Source organism: Anneissia japonica, unplaced genomic scaffold, assembly GCF_011630105.1.
Source record: "Anneissia japonica isolate Jap-2015-1 unplaced genomic scaffold, ASM1163010v1 scaffold287748_len1686314_cov196, whole genome shotgun sequence".
Classification (NCBI taxonomy): Eukaryota; Metazoa; Echinodermata; class Crinoidea; order Comatulida; family Comatulidae; genus Anneissia; species Anneissia japonica.
In genome coordinates this window covers 412,921-432,473 of record NW_022727190.1, presented here as the reverse complement: position 1 = coordinate 432,473, position 19,553 = coordinate 412,921, and the positions used below count along the sequence as shown (strand labels likewise).

General features: G+C 35.5%; 1 protein-coding gene across 2 annotated transcripts in view; it reads right to left on the bottom strand.

Annotated features, from left to right (window-relative positions):
• Positions 1–6: 6 nt before the first annotated feature.
• The window catches only part of LOC117113598 (soluble guanylate cyclase 88E-like), a 60,121-nt gene continuing 40,574 nt past the window's right edge, over positions 7–19,553 (bottom strand). The window contains exons 5-12 of one of the 2 annotated variants that reach the window (XM_033256988.1): positions 18,153–18,227; positions 15,860–15,959; positions 9,383–9,512; positions 8,384–8,677; positions 5,548–5,704; positions 3,514–3,713; positions 2,249–2,400; positions 7–2,013 (exon numbers count right to left, since the gene is read on the bottom strand). In XM_033256988.1, coding sequence (XP_033112879.1) covers positions 1,710–2,013; positions 2,249–2,400; positions 3,514–3,713; positions 5,548–5,704; positions 8,384–8,677; positions 9,383–9,512; positions 15,860–15,959; positions 18,153–18,227 — 1,412 coding nt within the window. In that variant the 3' untranslated portion in view covers positions 7–1,709. The remainder of the gene's footprint in view (positions 2,014–2,248; positions 2,401–3,513; positions 3,714–5,547; positions 5,705–8,383; positions 8,678–9,382; positions 9,513–15,859; positions 15,960–18,152; positions 18,228–19,553) is intronic. The other variant, XM_033256989.1, reaches the window with a different exon arrangement.

Genomic DNA, 19,553 nt, shown 5'->3' with positions numbered 1-19,553 from the left:
CCCAATTAGCATCGGCTGTATTTCAATAGTTTTGTTAAGTCCCATAGATAAAAAAAAAGGTCTTAAATAACTCATTTATAAATGTATTACAGTTAGGTAATATTAACTTGTGATATCATACTGTATGGAAGTTATATTAAATAAATCTATTAACTTAACATCGAAAATTGTAATAATTACTACTCACGATTAACGATTTAAAAACCAACTATAGGCAGACAACACTTAACAATTCATCAATGTATTATACTGAAAAAAAAGCTTCACAACCGTGATAGTAATGGTGGTGGTGGTGATGATAGTAGTGGTGATGGTGACGATGATGACGGCGGTGGTGGTGGTTTTCATGATGATGAACGGTGATGAAGACGATAATGATAGGCCTATTTATTAACATTATACCATAATAATACAAATAAATAAATAGATGTAGAGGTATCTGTATTGTACTCTGTATCCAATAAATATGCGCACAGACAACACACAATTCAATATATCTGGGTTAAATAATGAAAAGATAAATAATTGTTATAAAATACTGATCTTATAAAAGTTTAAAAAGTAAATAAATACATAAAATTACGTCGTAGGTCGTGATTTCCTCCACCACCGCCCAACCCTAACAATTTTTGTGTCACGTGTTTCCACACGTATATTGTGCGCATTGGTTATCTTTACTAACCAGGGGCGGATCCAGAAATGTCCAAAAGGGGACCGGAAGGGGGCCGGGAGTTGGGCCGATTGAGACAACACTGTCGTAGGGGGTCCGGGGGCATGCCCCCGCGAAATTTTTGTGTTCTAGACGCCCGAACGTAGCATTTGAAACATTCTGGGCTATTATTTTTTTCTTTTTCCCTTTTTTTTTTTTTTTTCTGTTTTTACTTCCCAAAAGGGGGGCCGGGCCGCCCCCCTAAATCCGCCCTTGCTAACGGGTGCTACTATCGATCGTCCATCTACAATATATCTGAACAGCACATTAACTGTGCCTGCCAGGAATGACGCCAGGTTTCCTACCAGAGCCTTAAGTGGGCGTGGTCATTGGCTGCCCAGTACCAAAATTTAGGGATTTTTTTTTTGTATCATTTCATTCTTTATTTCAGATATCAAATCCATATACTATATATCTAACACAACATACAAAAAATAATAAATATATCCGAAACTTTTCACCAACAAGCTAATATATTAATTTACACCATCTCTGGTACATGCTGGATTTAGGAAGCACATTATTAATTGCTTCAATTAAAACATTCGTGCTATCAGAAATTCTACGGATAAAACTGTGTATCGAATTTCTCCAATATTCATAAAATGAAGGGATACAGTCGTTCACAAACATCATGCTTGCACTATTATTTCAAGGCAGCCTTAGCTGATTTGAACGGCTTATTTAAGATTTCCACAAACTGTAGACTATTTTTCTCCCCGACGGGTTGAGAGAGGGGAAGTAAGGAAAGCTCTTTCCGACGGGATCCTTTCCCCTATTGGCGCCACCCCTGGTGACTACTACGGCGATCGATCAACATCCAGTAGAGGATACAGGGTAAGGGTGACACCTGAATCGCGCTTTGGCTATAGGCTTTATTCTGAGTAGGCTGATGCCCATGCCATCCTCTTGCTCCTCGAGCTTTCATGGTACTGATAGTGATGCCACCAATCATCTTGTAAGATATTGCTGCGGTTAATATTCTACTTCGTACATCAACCTAAGTCTTGGTGTCTACAACAGAATTAACAAGACATGCCTGCTCGCCGTCTTGAATTGATAAACATGTCATTGATGTGTCAATTTGTGGACAACTTAAACTGGTAGGTAATGAATTTTCAGAGCGGTGGTGTTCCGGCTCGGGGACTGTCAGAGAGCTGTTCTGGTCTGCTTCAGCATTCGGCGGTCGCCAGGTCCATCCACTTTCTACGTCAGATATGCCTTTCACAGGTTGATATCCCATTATACCTAGATGAACGGAGCTATCGCTTTCTCTCCGATGTTCGTATCTGCTATTGGGACGCCTGAAAGAATCGATCAGAAAATACTTGTAGGTCTACATACCGTATTGTATGATAGATAGTTATGGATAGAAAAACGTACATTGATTAGTTGATTACCTAATTAAATGATTGATTAAATAATTGATTAATTGGATGTGATTGGTTTGTTAATTGATCGATTTATTGATTGATTGGTTGGCTAATTGTTTAACTGTTTGATTGATTGATTGATTGATTGCCCTACATGAATACTTACGATACATCAGAAGAAGCTCCGGAGGAGTTGCTCCTGTTTCGATGTTCACTAACTGGTAAAAGACAGTAGGATGGACACAGCTCGGCAACTTCCTTCGGTGGATGTCGTGTTGTCCTTCCCTTCAGCCAGTATGTAACCATGCTGCCTTTACCCTGAGGAGTTAAAGTGTAGAGCATATCAATGTTTAACAAATTTACGTAACGGTATACGGTTAGGTGGTGTTTTAAAAAGTAAAGAAAATGAGTAGTAGGCCGAAGATATACTACCTTTATTCGGCTCTTAAGGGGAAACTCTTTTGTCTATGATTTCCCCTTAACACACAGATAACGCATAACTTAGTCTAGATTATGAGGAAAAATAAGACAAGGTCCCAAGTGTAGAGTAAATGTCTCGAAGACGACATTACACACAACGTTCTTATGAGTGCGATGCGACACCGCAAATAAGTGCTTTTTTTGTGTAAATCAGATCGTTGACTAACATGACGCTAATAATGGCATACGCCTAATAATGGCAAAATATAAATTGTTCACTTATTGTAGCGCATGTAACGCAATGAACAATGTTATCAAATTTCAATAAGATATAGGTCGAGACAAGTAAACGTGTTATTGGAATTACCGCGAGAATGGATCAATGGAAAATATAGACCTGTTTTATAGGCCTATTCATTCTTTTAATATTGGCGATGATTTTTTTTTCCTTCTGATTATTTTAAGTTATAATAAGAAAGTCTTTCAGATAGTACTTAAATTGTCACTACCACGTGCTTACGAAAGGTGCAGTTAAGTAGTAGAACCCCTCCTCTGGGACTCCCCTATTAAGGGGACACTTTCAGTGACGAAATAAAAGAAAGTATATCTTTTAACAGTACAGTACGGCTAACTCTTATGTAGGGGACACATTGTCAGTGGCGGATCCAGGAATTCCAAGTAATGGGGGCCCGGGGAGGTACTTTCACGGTTGGAGGATCTATACCGCCTTAGCCGGCCCCACCATCATGGTTGGAGCTGATGTAAGAAAATATGTGATTATGGCCGGAAATTGCAATCTCAGACTTAAAATTTGAATATAATATTCTTTATATCTCAATATTTTTAAATAAATTTTGATCAATTTAGGAGGGGGGGGGGCGGGCCGGCTGCGCCTCACCCCCGAATCCGCCACTGGCAGTACAATGATTGCATTGAATATACTGTAGTGACAGTGTATCGATTTTAAGGAAACCAGGCTAACCCATGTCTCAAACTAATAATTTGACTTACCTTTATGTGTGTCACTCCTCGTTTCTCACACACGTAAGGCCATCCTTCTAGGAATTTATGTGTCACTTCACTAACGTGTATTTTGCACGACTCACCAGTGGATTCCATTCGAGATGCCGTGTTGACTGCGTCACCAAACAGACAGTAGCGTGGCATCTTCATACCAACAACGCCAGCCACAACGGTACCGGTGTGTAGGCCTGGTGAAATGCATCAATGATAACAATGTGAAAATCGAACTGATTTTTCCCCCTAACATGATGGAACGATGTTCTGTAAATAAGTCTCATTTGGAGGTTAGTCGTGAGAAAAATCATAGTGACGCAGAATTCGAACCCAGGATCATGTGATTGGAGGCCGGGCACTCACAGAAGAAGAACGCAACAGTATCAGGCTGTGTGGTATTCTATTTTTTTTTCTGCTTGTTATTACATTTTTAAAAATTTATTATTATTATTACTATCAGTTTCTAATTAAGTTTCTAGCCATAAAGCAGCCCTGACAAAAGCGTCGAGCAACAATAAACAATACAATAAAAATAAAAACAAAAACGTCCCCATCATCCGATTCTCTGAGGGTCTACCATCCGTGGCCACCGCTATCACCATACCTGGACCGCTCCCTAATAATAGGAGGCTGCTCCGAGGCACCGGCTATCAGTTCGATCCTTCAGAAATTTGGACATTGTCGATCAGAGGAAAGGCGGTTAAAATAATTCGACAGAGTGACATAGGGAGTTCATCGTCAGACCGTATAACAGCCAATTATTGACTAAAAGCAAAGAATTTAACCGTCAATTTTTCACATTAGAAGGAAGAGTGAGGGCTACGTATTTTGCAATCGCTATGTAAAAACCAAAATCATTTAAGTCTACATGGCGGCATGATGTTTTATTGAACACATTAGAAAAAACAGCTGGCATGGTATAGTGTAGTGACTGACGTTTAATTGAACTGAAACTTACATACGCGGTCAATAAACGGAATATTGCAATACATGGCGATATATTTGGGGGTATTTATGGTCTAAAAATTACACATGTGGCATAAATATTCAATCGTGTGAAGTGGCGCTAGTTTATCAATGGTTTATTAAATTCGTTATTCACGAATCTATTGTTCAAAACATATTTATCAGTTCTATCGTGAAGGTTTAAATCCATGGTTCTACGAACCTACTATACGCACACTGAGAACGAAGATGAGATTTCCAAAATAAATATATCTAGGCCTAACTGTACGGGGCGCTGTTTGTCCGGACACTGCCAATTATGTTTTTAAATAGGCATTCAGAAATAATTATGTACCACAAAACAACAACAACAGAATGCCTATTTAAAGACATAAATAGCAATGTCCCAAACGGTGCCCCGTATACTGTACCGATAGAAAAATGCTATGTTGCCATGTGTTTTAAATCCTTCTGGTTGTTTTGTTGGTAGTAGTACTAATCTCATCTGCATTTGCTACGTTCTGCACAAACGCCTGGTGTCTCGTGCAATATGCGAGCATGGGGTCGTCAACAATTAAGATGGACGCGGTTATTAAGACCATAGAGAAAAGATTCTCAAGATGGAATTTAAATGACTCCTAAATGTACTGGGAGACAATACCCTACTCTCAGTCTCCACAAAGAAATGTTGGGGCTAAATAAGTATCTGCATGGTTTAGCCATTGCTTTAGCAAACTTACACTGTGGCTATCACTAGTTAAGTCGATGAGCTAAGCCTACTCTTCCATACTACGCTATAAAAGTAGCATATTATCAATTCATTTCGGCAATGATCAAGATGTACTGCCTACAGTGTATACATATCATTCATTATTTAATAATAAGATTCGAATATAGTAACATTTGGTCTTAAATCGTATTAAGCACAGCTCTTCAACGAAAAATTTCTTGCATTAATGAATGAGTCTGACGCGATTCTGCAAACACAGCTTGGAGATGGATTTGCACTAATCCTTTACAGGAACCACTGTCATAAACAAACCTCTATAATTACGCGAATATCTGTTTATTTGATCTACCTACCTATTCGTATTTTCATATTTCCGCCGTCAGACGGATCGTGGAGTTTGTGCATGCTGCTCTGCATCGCCAGGGCCATCTCAGCCACGAGTAACGCGTGGTAACGTGTAGGATTCGGGGCGCCAGACACGACCATGTACGCGTCACCGATCGTTTCAACCTGTATTAATCAAGAAAAAAACATTTATATGCTGTTATGTAATTTAAATAATTATTGTTTAGATAATCTTACTGTTATGTATCATGAGATCCATTTTAAACTGTGATAATCATATCGTAAATCATTCAGTTGGTCATTTAAAAGAATCTATGCATCAACTTAAAATGAATCATATTTTTTTCTATAATATTTATTATTAGTTTATTTATAAGCCAATAAATGTATTATTGGCCAATGTGAGTGTTAATGCAAAAACTAAAAGAACAGTATTATTAAGTAAATGTGAATGTTTATAAATGTATTCATTATAACTGTAAATCAGTACATTGGCAATTATTTTTGTATTTTTTGTTTATACAAGACTAACAAAGCACAATAAGTAATTCAAATAGGCACATTTTTATTTTGAATGATGAGCTCAACACTGCCATGGTTCTTGTGTACCATAATGATAAATGATTCCTTGTAACAGATCAGCGCTGACATAGATGACACACCGATATAATACTGTTTCCAAAAGTTTTAAACATTGCATTTATTTACAAAATGTATATATTATCTTACTTAATGGTTTTCTGGATCATAATAGCTGCTCGACCCTTTTAGTCTCCTTCTATACAGTAGTTCTGTATTAGACCTACAGTACATAGTCTGTTAGTTTGAAAGTTCACAAAGACGTATAATATAATGTTTCCATTAGGGGTGATTGTATTTTCGATATTCCATCATCATGGAGGTATGATTTCATGCTTCACCTATCATCGGCGTTTGACAAAATATATAATTATTTTTTGCTTTGATAAAGGGCTCCCCATAATTGGATTGGCGACAGTGATGGTTTCGTTTCAGTTTTATTTGCCATCTAGAAATCAGTTAAACAGATATTGGATACCTTTATGGTCAGACAGGCTTTGCACATCGGGTTTTGCTATTCGAAATTAGACCCGTTACTTGTACAGCACACTCATTAGGCAGCATCAAAAACATTGTTTATTATTATAAACCTATTCCTCCGTGGTTTTATATATTAGGCCTATGCTCAAATTCAAATTCATTTACAGCTGTGAAAATGTTGAATTAAACATAAGTATAATATAAAAAAAAAACAGGTAAAAAAATAAAGCCATAAAGGGATTGTTAAATTCGAGAGGTACCTTAGCACGAAAAAATATATGAAATACTTGCATGTATGCAGTACATTAATTAAATAAGAACTTCTAAATCTAACATAACTAACAAATCTTAACTAAATATATTATTGAAATTTAAAAAAAAAAAGAGTGTTTATAAAAATATAGAAAACACTTAATATAAGAACAGATGCATTAGCAGATCTAGGTTGATGCCACTAAAATGGAAATATGCAAATTTGAAACATATTCCAAAGACTGCGATGAAGAGATTTGCTCAACATAATAGTGCAAGCGTGGCTGTCAAACAACATGCTCAGTTTAAATTCAGATAAAAACTGAGATATTGGCATATGTTCACACACGGGAGCTAATGGTTAGCAGGAACCAGATACGCGCGTGCGTTTATACAAGAAAATACCAATACAGATACCAAGAAGATGATTGTCGGATTACTGGTCAATAGGAAACTGGAAATTAGAAATGCGTACGTAATGATAGAAACGCGCTCAACTTGCTAACTGACAGCGCTCGCTAAAACTAACTGTTAGCGTATCCTGGTAATAACGGTTAGCGCTACCCAATCGGGCGTTCACACACGGGTGCTAACGGTTAGCTCCCGATCCGGATACTAGGGCTCTCGTGTGAACCTGACCAAAACTGAGTTAAATATCTCAGAAATGTTCCTGTCAGACATAATATTAACATTTAATGCAAAGCTATTACTTCTACCAGAGATGTTCTCTGATTGTTAACAGCTTTACTGGTCTGCCGGTCAATCAACGTTCTATTTTAAACTTAATGCTTGTTAAATAATGGAGGTATCCATGGTTAAATGCAATTCACATATACAAGCCCACTAACAGATCTGGCGCATGTACACTTTCAAGACTTAAGGTTATAAGAGAACATTATAGATTGCTGCTCCAAAATTGCGAAATGACTTGCCTGAATGTGAATACGTAGATTGTCAAATGGCTTAATAAATTGTTGATTTTTTTAAAAAGTATGTCGTGCCGGATGTCAATAGAATTTGGGTCGGCAAATTGATCTGTGAATTATTCGATGTCAGCAAACTCTTAAAGTGGGAAGAACAGCAATATCTGAATTTGATTGCCCTCGGTGTCGTGCTTATTTGTATCTTTTCTGGTTTGCCTGACCCCCGGTTTGGCCGTTTTTGTGTCTTTGGTCTTGATTTCATTTAAATTTTTTTTTTTCAGACCATTGTATTACGTACGTTATAAAGTCATCGATTAATCGATTGATTGATTTGATAGATTTTTAATGTGAGGGAGTTTAATTTGGGTGCTCGTCGTTCAAGAAAACAATCAATTTAATCTCTGCAAAGATATATGATTTTCTCCCTCAAGATTAAAACATATCAAACCCGTTCTGTCAGTTACCGAGTCATATTCTTCTGCTTATTACTGCGCAAACATTACCTGGAGGTATTGTTAATGTACAACAATGAACAAGCTCGTTTATTTCCATATCTGTGAGCTTACTCGCCCTGAGATGGAAATTAAAAAAAAAATATATATAAACCAACCTTATAAACATTGTTGCATTCACTTAAATGATCAAATGTTGTATACATATCATTGAGCATTGCCACAACCGCCATTGGCGTGATTTTGGAACAGATACGCGTGAACCCAACTACATCACTAAACAGGATCGTCACCTCGTGGAATATCTCGCACGTACTGGTTGCTGGTTCTCCTCTTCTCAGCTTGTCTGCCACCGTTCTAGGAATCATCTGGTACAAAAGCGAATCGGTCTTCTTAATCTCCATGTCGAGTTTGCGCATGCTATTCTCAAGCTCTGCGCTTTTTATTTGCTCCTGTTGAAAAAAAAAATCTCTCATGATAAAACCGACGGCGTCCACTTCAAACCGAAGGACGGTTATGTTAACTATGGTAACTTGAAAATGTCATGTGAATTTACATTTCGTACAATTCGTCAATCAATATAGACGATTCGTTTGACAGATTGAAATAGGTAATTTGTCTAGCACTTTATAGTACACAATCTTAATTCAAAGCCACAAGGGAAATGTAGTATAAATGTAAAATAGTTAGACAAAGGGGCTTTGTTAAGAAGGATTTAGCAAAAATAGGCTTAATTGTTTATTAGCATAATTCCAATCAACTCATGGTATTATACAACAAAGTTGTTACAAAATTGCCTTAATTGGACATCCAATATTAGATACATAGTTCATCGTACTTGAATATCATACATTGAAATTGATGAATAAGTGTTCAGGTACCCGGATGATGAGAGACATAATAGGGAGACTCTGCAACCTTATAAAGCGATAGCGAATACGTCATTATCATTATCGTCATTCTTGCCTAACATTATTGTCAATATGCTGTACGAGGTGAACATGATCCTTGGAAAAGTATGAATCATCTACGTAGTCGAAGATATGCTACTGTAGGGGAAGGGGTGTCTAATCAATATTTTATGACGTAACCGTATTCGCTATCGTTTTCGTAAGCTTGCGAAAACTCCCTAATGTTAATCATATCTATGGGATTACCTGATCTAGTGCTAATTTGAGTTCAGCTGATTGTTGTGAGCCCGCCAACAAAAGGTCTCTGCTTGAGTCGTGCATGCTGAGGTCGTTGATGTACAATCCTAACCGATCCAAGTCAGAAATTGCCATCATACTACAAAAGACAAAGCAACAGTTAAATTTAATGACTATTGTGTTTTTTTTTTTTGTTTTTTTTTGTTTTTTTTTTTTTTTTTTTTTTTTTTTTGTGTTTGTGTAAATCTTATTAAATTATAGTGCATTTTCTTTGAAAGTTGTTAACTTAAATTTGTTAACATTTTGCACTAAAGGTTTGTCACTTCGTAAAAATGAAAAAAAGTCTAATGCAGCTGCATAACAGTCACATATAAAGAGGAAATAACTACTTTTTAGTAGAACCTGGTACTCGTAGGAAAGAAATAATCATTCAATGTCATTCTAGAAAATAATTAATATAAAGACACCAGCTCAATCAGCCTTTTTTCAATCTGCAATAGCCCAGCGAAACATTCCCCTTAGGTTCTCAACAATAATTTTGATTCTTTCTGTTCTGTTTAAAAACATCACATGCTTCTATTTGTCCTCCATCTCCTGAACTAAGTTATTTTTTGTCAGGCCTATTTGTTCTTGTTAATACAATATATCATTTACGTTGTTGTAATTTGTATGCCTGGACTATCATAATACAGATGAAATTAATCAATTATTCAATAAAATCAGCAAATTTTAAAAATCAATCAATTTAATCAATTAAAGAATTGATCGACCGGTCGACCTATCAATCATTCATTCATGTAATCAATCAATCAATCAATCAATCAATCAATCAATCAATCAATCAATCAGTCAATCAATCAATAAATCAATCAATCAATCAATCAATCAATCAATCAATCGATCGATCGATCAGTTAATCAATCGGTCAGTCGATCGATCAATCCATTAATCGACCAATCGATCAATCAATCGATAAATCGATCAATCGGTCAACTAAATTACACCATCCAACTAATAAACTATCATTGTAATATCTTCTGTCTACCGTCCCAATCCGGTAGAGTACCTCTTAGTCTTAGCCCTAATTATTTTGGCCTAAATTGAAGGCTCAATTCAATATTTACGGATCAGGGCGAGTACTATTGCGATGGTGACTAAGACCTTACTCTCAAAATAGAAACTTGAACTTTAAAAATTCATTGTGTCTTTACTTTCGTCCTTAATCAAATGCTCTGATTCATTACAACGAACCCGTCTCTTAATTAGAGCCGTAAATTACTTCTGTAATGTTATCCACCACTCGATTAGTAGATGGTTTAAGGTCTGGCGTAAAATAACCAGGGGGAGTTCAGATTCAACAACCCACAAACTAGCCGCCAGAAAACGAAAGGAACCCTCAATCAATCAACTTATCAGTTAGCCTTTTACAACTAAAAACCAGGACGCGACCTACACCCTGTCCTTATATGAAGTATGATGAGCACTTCTATTATTTACGATCGTCTTACATTACTAAGTTTTACAGAAAACACTAAGCTACTAATAGGTAATGAAACATGCTATGGACAAGATTTGTCTGAAATACTTACAATACAATTCGGTTTTGTATAGGCCTAAAGTGTTTCGTGTTAATCTCGATTAGATCATCAATAAACAGGCCAGAGAGCCTTATTATATAATTAGATTAATCTATAATAGTTAAAGGCATACTACGTTTTCGTTATCGTTTTTCATGTTCTAGTGCTCTCAAGGAAACTGTAAAATATATCAATATCAAGATGTGTCCACATTGTCTGTGAAACTATTACGACTTGACTAACTTCTCAAACTGTGTCACAGGCCTTTACTGTGTAACGGATTCATTAAACAACAGACACCTCAGTTCGTTTTTGACATACCATTTTAAATCCTGGTTTACATAAAGTCGCTACACGCAATCGACGACAGCTTTTGGAGACGTTGATTGGTCGGTCAAATCGGGGAGCCTTCTTGATTGCATTAAGCACGGCGAGTTTATGGAAACCAGTAGGTCTAGTTTATTGACAGTTAACTGAGTGGCCACCAAGAAGGTGCAGAGGGGGCACAATTAGCCAGACCGTGGATTAAATGTCTATATTTGAATGTCTGCAGATCAATACGCGCTAATGTGCAAACGTCTGAACATTCCATTTCATTATATGAAATGGAATTTTAGATAATGATTTACAATAATTTGTGTTTTCATTTCTAATGTTGGAATTTAGTGCTTTAATGTTGGAATTTTAGATAATGATTTACATTTTCTATTTTAGTTCGTGATGTTAAAATTGTGCATTCAGCTGAATTCAGTTCTATTCCCGACTGGATTCTCTATCGATTGTTAATTTCTTATTTGAATTATAAGATGCTACAATTCAAAGAGGCCATGTTGAAATTTTCACATTGAGCTGCTGCTTCTTGAATTTTATTACATAAGTGCCAGACTGTTACATGTCTTGGTTAAATAATTTAATGTAATGATGTAATATAAAATATGGATGAACTACTTGTATGCGTGGAACCGGTAAGTCTAAATCCATAAATTCGGTTCCCAAGGGCCGAATTCACCGAGGATTCCAGGCCGCCTATCGGGAATTCTATCCGGAGAGCGCCGAAATGTTACGTAGGCCTATATAGAGAGGCCAGATTGACTGTCGGGAAAAAATCCCTGTGATACCAAGCGTTTGGCAATCTAGGCCTATGTGGTATTTTGGACAATGCTTTCCATCAGTTTTCCAAGTGGAATGACTAATTTTGATTTTTGTCGGCTAATAAAAAAGTTTTACTAATGTGTTTATTTTAGTAGCTTTAATAGAATCCAATTGTCGTAATAACCGATGGTGTGATTCAATCTATATTAACCGAGTGTTGACTCCGTGACAATTACCATAAAAGGGATAGGAGTTAAATTTGACTACTGTATTTATATTCATATTTAGAGCTTACCGTATAAAAAGTGCATATATTTTGTTGATAAATTCTCCACGAGATATCACGAAGTTACTTCGCCACGTAATGCAACACAGTTATAATCGTTCAAATAGACATGACATTTATAGTCCACACATTTGCAAAGAATGCCATGAATTTACATAAATATTATATTAAATGATTTCTATATTTGTAACCGTATGTAAGTCTATTTACACATCTATAAATATCATAGGTTAAATATATACTGCATGTGATAAAAAATATTGAAAAACCGTCAACAATTAAAATGAAAAGGTAGACTTTCAATTTTAAAGAATCAAATAAATTATAATACTCCAATAAGATGTAGATCAAAACACTTCACTTATATATATTAAGGCCTACATATATTTTTTTTTCAACAGAAATCCTTAATTTCCAGAATAGTCTCTGAATTGAATTTTAGGGACAGTATTATTTACCCTTCTTTTAATTGATGTAGAAAGTGTTTGTTTTCATTCCTTTATTTTAACCTAATTACTTACTTAGATATGCTAAGTAGATAGTTCTTAACATTTCAATTTAATTTTTCAATCTCAGCAGTCAGACAAATCGACTTTTACCAGGCCAAGCAAACAAGCGTATGAGGGTATGAGATGGGATATCAGGGTTCCTGTGGCCATTATTTCAGAAAAGCACTAACAACATTAAAGAGACTTGGATCAAGTCGATAGTATGTGCCTTAACAGGCAAGTTCATCAGTTAAAATATTTATGATTATTTTCATTCCCTAAACAATTTCAAACAATAATTGAAACTTTGTCATCTGATATCATAGGACAGAAATATGATACGCTACTACATAAACGAGTACCCAGCATGCTATAGATTAGAATCAATCGTGAGCCTATGTTAAACCAAACAATATATCGGATGGCAACTGCTGTATTACTGTCATGATGACATGTAGTCAAAAGTACTAATGCAGATAATACTGTAAATATTATGAGGATATCGTATCAATTATTTTGTCCTCAAAGCTTGTTTAAATACGGTACGACATAAAATATTGCAAATATTAAATAAATGATAAAACAGTAAAAATTCATCTAAAAACCATACAGGATTGCTGGAAATAGTTCAGTTGCATTCGATGGCCCCTCCATGTTATAAAACCGGTCTTTGATTAAACTCCATACCCACATGTTATGGTCTATATACAACAATAGAGGTCCAACTTGCCGTTCTTTATACACAATAGATACATGTATCTAGAATTTGTGGTTTATTATGTCATTCGTCGTATTTGTGAACAAAATTTTATATCCGGATGATATCCGGATATATATCTGTCTCTTATACACATCTAGATGTGTATAAGAGACAGTATTAATACAGTGCTCAATATATAGAAACATGAAGTAATAAATCGTATCAAACATAGGCCTAGTTCACCAACGAAAAGTTGCATGAAAAAAGAGGTCTCTAGTGGGAATCGTACCCGCTATCTCGTCAAATGCTTATAAGACGATAGCCCATCGTATTGATCTCTGTTATTTGCTATGTATCAAGGACTAGTTTTATCTAACTACGCATGCACATGAGCGTGAAAAAGATTTAGATGAGCCTCAATGGCCTGTTCGTTAAGGCGTCTGAGCAGAAGGTCCCAGGTTCGAATCCCGGTGGGGGAATCTATTTTTTTCCTTACAGATTCCTCTTGTTTAATGTTCAAAATGTATATTTGGAGCATTACCGCAAGACAGTTTAGATTTTATCTCTATTATATTATGATCTATAATATTATTGGACTGAGAAAGAGTATCCCAATCAAACAAAACACATTTGTACATAAAAAAAAAAACTAGATCAATACGGGACAGAAAAGGAGACACACTTTGATTAAGTTTTAGCTGATGTAGAGCGAAGACCGTTTGTTCAGTCGGTAGGTGTGAAGTCCGGGGTATATGAAAATAATATATTAACAGGTAATTTAAATATTATGAGAGAGTAAACCTGAAGATGGTATTGATGTTAATCATCTGCCTCCGGATATTATTCATTCCTTAGAGGTTCATGTTCAAATTAAACACAAAATGTTTCTTTTGCTGCTGCTTTTTTAGTAGTAGGCGCGCCCCGACACTTCAATCAATCAATCAATCAATCAATCAATCAATCAATCAATCAATCAATCAATCAATCAATTCGGCTTCCAATTCAAGTTGACTCTAAAAGCACGAATTTTTCAATAATATCGTTTCTCTGTATAAAATAAATAATTCGGGGCCCTATGGATGCCTTGTAAATTTCATAACTACTTTTGTATTCAAGTAATAAGGTTAAGTTAATTTATATAATATTTAGTTACACGGTAACAGGCCTAGTATTTATATATAGGCCTATTTAGAAATTTATGTAGAACAAATCTAGGCCTATATATCCATGTGACCCTCTTGAATCCGCCACAGTAGGTTAGATTCTTCCCGACGGGTTCAAACGATTCAAGGAATTAATTAGTCCACACTTGGATAGACTTATACTTATATGTGTATTATTACACTACTATACTAAACTACATTTTATATATAGGCATAGGCCTACTGTGGTGGCACAAGTTGTGTTTAGTGTCTTAAAGAAGGAGCGAACTATTTGGAACAGACTCCTAAAGCTTTGTCTACACTATCAAATTTTCTTTGACAGAAAACTGTTGTATGCCCATATATAGTCATGATGTGGCTATATATGGTCATGATGACATCACATCATGACCATATAGGCATGTCACATGTTTTTGTCAAATAAAATGTGATAGTCTGGGCAGGGCTTAAGAAACTTTCCTTCTCTTACTCATGTCTAAAGCCCTGTCCAGACAATGAAATTTTATTCAGAAAAACATGTGACGTGCATAAATATGACATCACATCATGACCATATATAGGCACATCATGGCTATATATGGGCATAAAACAGCTTTTTTGTCAGAGAAGCTTTTATAATCTGGACAGAACTTAAGTATGAAAAATAATTTCTGAAAAAAAATCTTTAAATTGATGTATGTAAAAGTATTATAGTTCATGGAAATTAGGCCTATAAGTCATACATAAGACCTGTAATTTTCTTTGGATATGTTATATCGTCTCAAACCCCAATCTTCTCTATGAAAAGGTTTTAATATCGATCCAAGACCAGCAGTTGAACCTTCCCATTATGGCACAAAATGATAATCACAATAGCATGATTACATGCAGTGGCGTATCTAAATTAGGGCGCACCACCCCACACCAATTAAAAATGCTAGATAAAAATCACCTCATTTCATCATCCCCTCACTTAATCATCGAGCTCCTGCACCATCGCTCCCCCACCCCATTGAAAATGCTTGAAGCAAGAAAATTACTCTCAAGTAGATAAAAATCACCTCATTTCACCTTATTTTCCGAGCTAACGCCCCTCATCTATTCATTGAGCCCCTTCACCATCGTCCCACCCCCATTTCAAGACTCCAGGTTAGGTCACTACATACAGGATGGTCGATATAACAAAAATGTGATAACTTACATCGGTGTGCATAAAAAGATAAAGGAATTCCATTCACTGATCAACATCATTTGACCCTTTAAACGTATTGGGTACCGTCTCGTCTCATTCTCGTGGCAATCTAAACATAATTCGTAGGGGAAAAAAATGAGAGATTAGCGTAAATATTGTGAGCGCACGAGTCAAAATTGGGCCTAAGTGAGAGCTGGCCCAATAAACTTTACCTTAGTGTCTGCTGTTTAACAACTGTGGCTAAAAGTAGAATAAATTCGTCCGATAAATTACATATTAACGACATTCACTCTTCATCTTAACACGTTGCTACAAACAGTGCTGATCTGTCATCAATTACTACCAAAGAGTGAAACAAATCAAACTTCAGACTCTGACACTGGCATCACGGGCATCACGTACGTTGTCCTTTTATTCCTCTTTCGTTCACCGTGTCAGTTCGTCATTTGCTCACTTTTATACGGTTTTTTTAATTTATGCACAAAAAATACTGTTTAAAGATGAACAATATCCGCAATACGTCATAATCATGCACAGATGTAAGCAACTAAGATCTAAAAGCAGTCCCAATGATTGGCTATTACAACCGGAGCATTAGCTACTGATAATGATGATGATGATGGTGAGGTTGATGTTGATGATGATGACGATAATTATGTTGATATACTTACGATGATGATGATGATGATGATGATGATGATGATGATGGTGATGACGATAATGGTGTTGTTGATAATAATAATAGGGATACGGACAACGGCGGACGTGATGATATTGACAATAATGTTAATAAACTGTCGACTAAAGAATGTTGACTATGAACATGTGCGTGTTAGTAAGATTGTTATATATAAAAAGGTCGAGATTTCATACAACAGTCAAAATTCAACAAAATGATATCAGAGAAAGCAATTAGCCCACATAGCATTCTTTGAATGCTATCAAACACAACTCGGCTCGATAAACAGGGCTCTTGGAAACAAAACACTTTTAAATACGATGGAGTAACAGCGATGACGAAAGCATATAATATACATTGATAATTTACAGAAGAACGCTATCACCGGAGAGGGTATGGGGACATTTTAGATGAAAAAGTATATCCAGGCATGTACATTTTATACAGACGAAAGACACCAGGGTAGGGTGTGGGAGCAGTAGCTTATGGCATACTTACAAAGCGCATGTTGACGAACAAATCCGAAACATGGGCTAAAACATACGAAAGCTTCACGTACTGGGTGAGGGTATAGGAAAGGGAGGTTGGAGGTGGGGCCGAGATAGATGAAACTATGAAGACGGGGAATGGTTTTACTAACAATTAAAGCAATAAGTACCTATCGGTTTTATATAATATTAAAAAGAGATGAAACTAATGAAGTAGGCCTCCGAATGGTTACGATAATTAAATAGCATTGTTATTTTTATTATTATTAAAACTGTAGTATCGTTATTATCAATCACAATCATAATTCTTACAGAATGCATGTTTTATATACAAACTATTATAATTATATGATCTTGAAGTAGATAATGGCAAATAGCAAATACTGCAGCTTATGTCATTTACATAAGCTAAGCCATATTATTATATTACAGGCGTCTCGACGCTTAATACTGCTATTTGTGTGTGTTTATGTATATCTAGATGTGTATAAGAGACAGTATATATTCATTGTCAGACTCCATCCATAAGTTCTTTGTTCATAAAATTATATGAAAATTGGATTTTGCTATTTATAATCTATTCAAGAAGGGAAAAGCTTTACATTACTTTTTTGTACAAAAATTGAAAATGAGATTTTGTATTTTAAGAAGGATTTTACAATTCTTCTGTTTTATTTTCAAATTTTCATTAATTATTTTATTTGCTCAGTGGATCTCATGCTTGTGACCTCTGGTCTTAATGAGAGTCTCCCATATCCTACGATTTCAATTTTCTTGCATACATTTTTGTAATGTTATGGGTTTATGTAGGATAGAATAAATTGATTTGTGATTACGATTGTGATTGTAATGAGCATAGAAATAACGTAAATCATAAAAAGCACCTAGTCCATCTTAATTACAACATCTATATCTGAATTACTTGCAATATTATTAATAGCAACAATAATTTCGATGGAATGATAATTAAAATAATATGTCATCTAAAGTAATGATCTATAATAAAGGTTTATAATTATCGAAATAATGATATACTAATAATAATGATAATGATAACGATGATGATGACAATACAAATCTGATGTCACTACCACAATAATATATTATTATCATTATTGTTGTTGATAATTCTAACCATCGTCAGAAGATGTGCAGTCAAACATATCATCCCCATGGAAACTGCTGTTATCCGCACGGCTGACGTTCGTACCTGAAACACAGTCAACAAAGTGACAAGTTCCAACTTTAAAACGTATAAGCTTTCGTGATATAATAACGAATTAAAAAAACAACCATGCAACAAGCCGGACATGCAACTGAACAAACTGTGGCTTATTGGTTTGTTTTTTTTGGTTTTTTTTTAGAATTTTTAGGTAAACTGCTATGAACAATGTAGTTGTGAATTCTCTCGTTGAAACCCAAAGCTCAAGAGAATTCGCATACAGAGTTGTTGCCTGGTGTTAGTCTGTCTTCAATGGAAAATTTGATAATCTTATCTTTTAAATGAGCCATCCGGTGTTTAAACTGAATATTCAAGGACATCCATTATTTTACAGTCTTTTCGCTAGCTACAGTGTAGGCATACCTCAAATATATAGGGCTACATTAATGTTCGATGTCAATTTATGTTAATTGTCAATTTACGTACAGATCGATTTATATCCAAGTGTCAATATGGAAACATATCCGAACGAGCAGCCTATATAAATATATGCAGAATTGCTTATAACAACAAGCCTTGAACTGAAGATGTGTTATTTCTAAATGTTCTTTAAATGCTACTTTGAATCTTGATTGTTAGTATTTTTGAAACATCAACTTCTTCCACATCACAGGAAAGAAGGAAGAAGTTGAAGTGAGGAAAATAATCAGCTAGCGACTGGAATATTTGAACTCCATACCCTGATGTTGGAATCCAAACACATTAACAGTTAACATTATACTGTAGCCGCGGCACTTAAATCCTGAAAACCCCGTAATAAATACAGGATATACTGGTATGACAGTCAGTTTTAGGTTTAATCATCATAAAATAAGCAAAGTGCAATTGCTTCGTTTGGAGTTTGGCACTCGGTATGTCTGGTATATATGTCTATATATTAAAAGAAAGGTAAATACAGTGTTCGAATAAAGAGCATAATAATACATCGTGCAGCTCTCAACGAATGTAGTCCTATAAATAAATGAATAAAGAAATTGTGTAATAAAACGTCTCTGGTGGGATTCGAACAAACGATCTCTCGCTGTCAAGGCGATCGTCATAACCGTTAGACCACAGAAGCTTCATGGTTGAACAGATTCAAATACCACCAGATACACTCCATTACACATTAGGTACGGCTTGAAACAAATAATTCCATATAATATAAATCAAGATAGCCGTTAACACTGTTAAACTATACATAAATCATCAAAGAAGATAAATACAGTGTTCGATAAAGGACATAGTAATACATCGTGTAACATAGCTCTCAACGAATGCAGTCCTATAAATAAATGATTAAAGAAGTTGTGCAATAAAATGCCATACACATCT